Source organism: Colias croceus, chromosome Z (genome assembly GCF_905220415.1).
Source record: "Colias croceus chromosome Z, ilColCroc2.1".
Lineage (NCBI taxonomy): Eukaryota > Metazoa > Arthropoda > Insecta > Lepidoptera > Pieridae > Colias > Colias croceus.
The window spans coordinates 8,471,167-8,478,349 of NC_059568.1; the positions used below are offsets into that span (position 1 = coordinate 8,471,167).

General features: G+C 33.9%; 1 protein-coding gene across 1 annotated transcript; it reads right to left on the reverse strand.

Moving 5' to 3' along the window:
- Positions 1 to 6,192: 6,192 nt before the first annotated feature.
- On the reverse strand, positions 6,193 to 6,929 carry LOC123705116 (putative peptidyl-prolyl cis-trans isomerase dodo). The gene has a single exon (XM_045653745.1). The coding sequence runs from the start codon at positions 6,776 to 6,778 to the stop codon at positions 6,308 to 6,310; it is 471 nt and encodes a 156-aa protein (XP_045509701.1). The 5' UTR covers positions 6,779 to 6,929; the 3' UTR covers positions 6,193 to 6,307.
- Positions 6,930 to 7,183: the final 254 nt, after the last annotated feature.

Genomic DNA, 7,183 nt, shown 5'->3' on the forward strand with positions numbered 1-7,183 from the left:
ACAAAATAAATATTATATGTACATCCCAATAGTCAGTAGGCTGACCCAGGCTAGACAAGGCGCGAAGATTTTTTGTAACATGATCGACTAAAAAACGTAGTGACTTGTCGGACTCACGAGTTAAAGATTGAATGTTAAGTAAAGAATCTAAGTGATGATCAACAAGAAGTCTTTTGTTATTATACCTGTCGCAAAGTAGCGTCCAGGCTGCCTGGTAGTTTGCTGTTGACACTTCGAGATTAGAGACAATCCGTGCCGCATCACCCTCAAGGTAAGAAAGTAAATAATGAAATTTATGTATATCAGTGATATTTTTGTTTTTATGAACCAAATTTGAAAATGTGTCGCGGAACTCTAGCCAACGGAAGTATGAACCATTAAACTTTGAGATCTCGATTCGTGGTAATCTAATATTTGAGTCTTGATGGAAAGAGTCTTCATTGGCCATCGATTTTCTACGATTTTCGTTGTCATTAAATAAATTATCATATTTTTTAATAATTATTTTAGCAGAAGCAATACTTTGGACGAAATCGTTCTCAATGTCGTCTCTTTCATCAATCTCGGAATCAAGATTTTCAGAATTTAGAACCTCAATCTCGGTCTGCAACACATCAAACTTTGTTGACAATGCTTCAAATTTGCTAAGTTTCAATTTAAATTCAGCCATTAATACTTCATCCATTGAAGTGGACTCGCTAATTCTGTCCAAATAATTTTTAAATTTTGTAATTTGGCCTTTAATAGCAGACCTTTTTGAATATGAATCTCTTAATAACTTTGGATTAGATTCCGTAGACATTTTGTAAAATAGTTGTATTGAATATTGTTATGAAAAGGAAGTATGTAATTACTTTCAAATTATGTAATTATTTTTCGATTAATTAATTATTTAAATGCACGTCAACAAGCTTGATAAAATTATGGAAGAAATAAAATGCTTATCTCACGCTCCTCGCTTGGTGGAAGCTGCCGCTGGTAGCCGGGCTGCTGCTGACACGCAGCTGCTGCGCAGAAGATCGTGCGAGCGATATTTAGTCGCCTGAGAAGACGGCTCCTGAAATTATTCGGCGAAGTGGCGTTTATAAGCGAGAAGGGGCGATAATATACGAGATTGTTGTAAACAAAAAATGAATTCAATTTTGAACAAATTAATTACGATTTACGTAAGGGAATGTGGCGTGAGGATGTGAGAATAGGTTAGGTAATAAATCAATTGCTATAATTTAAATTGTTTTATGGTTAGGAACGGAAGGAATTAAGGATTTGCACTTAACTTTGTATGAATTTTGAGCTGCACTCCGGCACGACACTTTAGATGTGGCGTTGTTCAGACGAGCAGGTTAGGTATCCCTTTCGGCAGGAATCAGTCCCAAAAAGATTGCGTAGATGTGTAGATAACTCATCCGTTTTTGGTCCTGTCACGGTCGCCAAATTGTTCCCGCTTTAGGCTTGGGAACTGGAATTTCTTTAGGGAAACTCAATATTCCTTTTAAAAACAATTTATTTTCGAGACCGACACACCTTTGTACAAAGATTTTTAGATAAGTGAAAAAAATACATTCTACCCGATATAATAAAATAAAAATAAAAATGATAATCTATGATGGTGGGTGCGCGATTGCTATTATAAATTAACAGGCGTAGACATATACAATTCCTAGGAAATGTGTACAATTCCGATACCATTTAGGAAATGTATAAAATATTGTTTAAAAAACTATTTAATGCATGCATATCCTAGGAAATGTATAATCTTCCTAGGAATTGTATACAATTCCAATATCGTATTAGGAAATGTGTAAAGTAAATGCTTTCTGTAATAAAACACGTTGTTATTTTTTTTTTATAGCTCTTATTGATACAATCGGGTAACAGTCATACCGTAAAATTGTAATAATATTATGTTCATATTATTTATTATCTTACTAATTAACATTTTAAAAATCAACTAGGTATACCGTATCTAACTTTTAACGTAAATATCACAAAATCAACTTATATTTATTCTTATAAAATCAAATTTTCATTTGGCAAGGACGTGGCGGGAAATTCAATTTATAATTTAAGTTGTTTACTGTGGTTGTTTACATAATATGTACAGTAAGCTGCCTGTGACCGCAAAAAAATATTAATATCAATAAAACTCAACGAAACCAAAGGTTTCTAAATCTAAAAAATGGAATACCTACTTACTACGTTTATTCAAGGTTTATTCTTAATCACATTTTTTACATCATTAAGTAATTATTATTGAACTACCTACTAATCTATTACATATAATAAATCTGTAGAAGGGTCAATTCTGTACCTACATTGAAAATATTGAAAAAATAATTAGCAGGGGTGTTACTGGATCGATATCAAATCCAAATACGTATGTGATTTAAAAAATTTTTGTCTGTCTATCTGTATGTGAAGACATCACGTGAAAACTAACGGATCGATTTCGATGAAACTTGGTATAATTATACCTTATTATCCTGGGCGTAAAATAGGATACTTTTTATCCTGAAAAAATACGTAGAAAAAAATTAATCCTTATTGTTCAGTTTTATCCATAGACGTTGTTCTGTAGAACCGCGAACATACGTTGCGTATTATTATAGGCCTAGCCGTATTTGGGTCCAATAGATTAAATTATGATTGACGATTGTATAAATATTAGATACCTAGGTCACTATATTTCCGTGATATTTCCTATTGTAATACTGAGTCTAGGTTGTGGTCAAGTAAAAAAAGAGACATTCAATAAATTTTTGTACTTAAATTTAACTCCGTTATTTTACAATGTTACTCACAAAAAGCTCACAAAATTATAAACTTGAAGAATATTATTGCGAACACTGCGAAAACATTTCGTACTAAATGGATTATTTATTACATAATTAAATATTTTTTTGTAATCAGACTGATTCGGAATTATCATCATCAAATTCTTTTTATTAGATTCAGCTTGGATTCAGCAAAGAGATTCAGGCTAGTCGGGCCTTAAAACCATAGAGAACGTCATCACTCATCACTAGGATAAATAATAAATCACCCTGTGATATAACTTAAATTTGTGCTTATATTATAGGTAGAGGTAGGTACTTACTTTAAAATCTAGATACCTACATATTAGGTATTAATTATTCACGACATTATAGGGATGCAGATATATCGACATAAAGAACAAGTATGGTAGACCAAGGGTAGACCGTACTATAAAAGTAGTACCCAGAACATTCGACCTGAAATTAGAAAAGAATGCCGTCATTTTGTAAAAAATCAATAAATGACAGATTATTGAATGTGTTGTTTGATTGCGATTATCTTATAATTTTCCCCTGTAAAAGAAGGTACCATAATAATTTACCCCATTTCAATAGCTCAAACTACGTGCATAAAAATATTTATAATTACGTAATTTTAAAACAACTTCATCGCTCATGCACAACAATATTATGTAATTTCTTAAAAATTTGATCAGGAACCGTATTAATAAGCGTATTAATATCTTGTTATTCGTATACTTAGTTCGTATACCTCTTATTTCCATAAGTTACCATGGCCCAGCCATATTGCGATCATTATATTATGAATTTGCCAGTCAGTTAAATTCACGGCGTAATCTATCTGGAAATAAGGTCATAATACGGCCCCCCCCCATAAACGCCTTTATTGTAAATTCTCTGAAACAAAGTTTAGCTTGATTAAAACTAAAACCCTCTGGCGACAACCCAAGCCCCAAATCGAAGTTCGTGATCCCCGGCAAGGGGGGCCCTTCGGGCTAACATCGAGTCACCAAAAAAAAAAACTGAGCGAGATATAGCTAAACATTATTTTAGTTTGAAGTTATGTAATGAGTACTGCCTGACATACACATTACGGGTACACCTGTACGGTGTACAGGTATGCCTGTGTAGGTAGACCAAAACTTGGCAATTGACCAGTGTTTTGAGCATACCTATGATCGGTTGACCTGTGCAGCAAAAAAGTTTTAGCTGAGCTGTACAGTAAATCCACCCAGTAGACTGTAGCATGTATGGTTTACATTACTTAATAAAAATTTAGTACCTTCATGAACATGACAATTGATGATAGATAAATACTTTGTGTGAAAAAAAAACATAGGTAGGTATTATGTACTAAAAAACATATATATTTTTAATATTTCAAGTAGACTTCAATATTATTTATTTAATAAACGTTGCCCACTAAAATGGTCTATTTTGGGATGCATATTATGTTAGGTTAGCTAGTCTAATTAATCTAAAAATAATAGTACTTTAGGAGAAAATTATGTGTTTGTAAAGAATTAATGTAAAAGAGAATAAGAATTCATGTATGTAGTTAGGAAATATTAGAACAAAATACACTCACCGGCACGGAATCTTGGCCACTGCAAATTTTTGCGTAAAATAACACTATTTATTTTCTACTACAAAATTAAATAAAAATTTAATCAAAACTAGTTTCTTTAATGTTTTTACTAACTTTTAGTAATAATTGGAAGTTTATAAGAAGTACTACCGCGTAGATATGAATTAAACAAGAATTTACGCTTTTCCTGTGAAATTTAAATGATTTCTTAAAAAATGCACAAAAATTAGAAATAACGTTTCCATAAAAAAAAATTTGAACCTTTTAATATAGGATATTTCCTTCTCTTGCCTTAAACACTGTTTGCATCCAGTCTGGCATACTCTAGAAGACATTTTTGATGTCCACTTGAGCTATAGTGTACCAAACGGCTCCAGCTGTATTTCTAAGCTCGTCTTACATTGGTGCTGGGTTAGAATCGAACTTTATGTTTCTTTTAAGCATGTGTCACAGATGTGTTCTATTGGATTAAGATCCGGGCTACGAGCTGGACACTCCAATTTTTCAATAATAACCTCTTGAAGGTACTCTTATACGTATCGTACGACACGCGGACGTGCGTTATAGTGTATTAGTAGCAAATTTTCTTCACTGATAAACCTGTAATAGGGCTGAACATGTTCCTGGAGAATTTCCTCGATGTACCTGATCAAATTTAAGCCATTATCTACGATAACTAACTCCGGGCGAGCATCGGAACTTATACCTCCCCATACCATTATTGACCCTCTATGAAAAATCGCAATTTGAGTGTGGTGATGGGTAAAAACCTCTCTTCTCGTGTCCTCTATACTGACTCTTGGCTATCAGAAGCTCGTAAAGTGCCTTAGCAGTCATCTGTGAACACTTCACGAACGCACTGGGCGTGGGTCCAGTTTTCATGTTCTCGTGCAAAACGAAGACGTGCTTCTCTGTGATGTCTGAGGAGTTCTGGAAGGCGTGCTGGTCTGCAAACCTTCAAATTAACTTCCTTCATTAGTCTTCTCACCGATTGCTCACTCACATTTATTATCCTGGTGTTTTAAAGCCGTTGGCGTATCTCAAAAACTGTCAAAAAGCCATTTCTGAGTATCTCTTGAACAATAAAGGGGTTTTCTCGAGCTGATATGCACCTCACGCCTTCATTTTCTGGTCTGCACGTGTAGCTGCCAGTCTCCTGGTATCTTCTCCATGCACAGTGCATCGCTGAACGTGGTATGTACTGTACATTAGGTACTTTCTGTTGCGGCAGTCATTGGTCTAACATTGTGATGGCCTGAGCAGGTTGTTCAGATGATAACGGCATTTTTTATTGTTTGTTATGATCATTGACTACAGTACAACAATAAAAATATCTTAAAACGGCATAAACGATATCGAAAAAAGTTTAAAACGAACAATTAGTAACTTCGGCTTAACCGCACAAATCACAAATTTCGAGAAACTCTTAAAAAGTGGTAAAAGATTATTCTTAAACTTAATGATTTCTTACCATAAAATTAAACAAATAATATGTTAACATATCTGCATACAAAAAAATCGTGAAAAACGCTCCAAACTTTTTTTATCGGCAAATTTGTAAGTGGCCAAGATTCCGTGCCGGTGAGTGTATAAAAGAAATTACATTTTTGCAAAGTAGAATGTTCCTTGCGTGATATACTTTTTCCTAGGCAAAGCCAGCACAAGCAGCTAGTTAGGTATATATTATTTAAAACTTAAAAGTATGTCCAGAGAATTAAGATCAATGTATCTTTAGAAGATCTATCAGAGTATTCAATCAGTTTAGTGCAATGAATAAAAATAATATTATTAAAAGCAGAATTTAAAATGTAGAAATGAAATATCTTGTTAAGTTGTAAGCCAATTTATTATGTTTATTCAAACATACAAGAAAAATATGGTGCCTTATCAAGTGCTTAGGAATAGTTAGTTATACTTTGGGTAAACAAAAAAAAAAAATAATTTAAGCAGTTCTAAGAATGATATGTACTCCTGAATCTGTTTCAACAGGCTTGCTCAATTGCCCGATCTTTAATTTGAAAGCTTCCTCTTCAAATGGTTTCTGCATTTTTCCATGCCCAAACAAGCCTAAATCACCACCACGTTTAGCTGAAGAACAATCAGAGTACTTTGATGCAATATGTGAGAAAGTAGCTTCTTCGGCAACAATTTGCTTTCTATATTTCTCGAGAATCTGTAATGCTTCCTCTTTACTGCGAGTAATGTTTTCTTCTCGCCACGATGATGGGCGTCGGCTCTGTGCATGCTTTACCAAAATATGGCTACACCGTACATCGCCGGGATCTGCGGGCGAGTCAGGACGCTCCCATTGCGATTGTTTTGTATACGTATTCAGAAAGTATGCCATGCCGGTAGACCTACTTTTTCTCATTTCCCACCCTTCAGGCAAGGGGTCTTCCTTTTCATTGGACATTATTTTTCTGTAATTTACGTTTTTTGACGTAAATCTACTTAAACTTATTTTTATAAATTCAATTAAACATACACCGTATGAGTAAACGAATGAATTTGCTTATGCAAAGAAAATAGAAATGGCCGAAATCGAATGGTTTATGACTTTATGGTTTATGGTAATCAGAAAATGTCATTTGTCATCGTCCACATCTTTTTTTGTTAACAGTCAGATCAACATCAGAGCCTAGGTAAATTGTGCAATAATACAATATTTGTTCGGGCTTGTCCACACAGCGATATTTCAACGCGGCATTTTTATTCTCGCGTATTAAATTTAGTCTTAGAATTTAGTAATCAGAATTGAACCCAGTACGCACTGCAAATAAAATTTTGTGCGATTTTTGCAAATTTGAGTTTAGTTTGT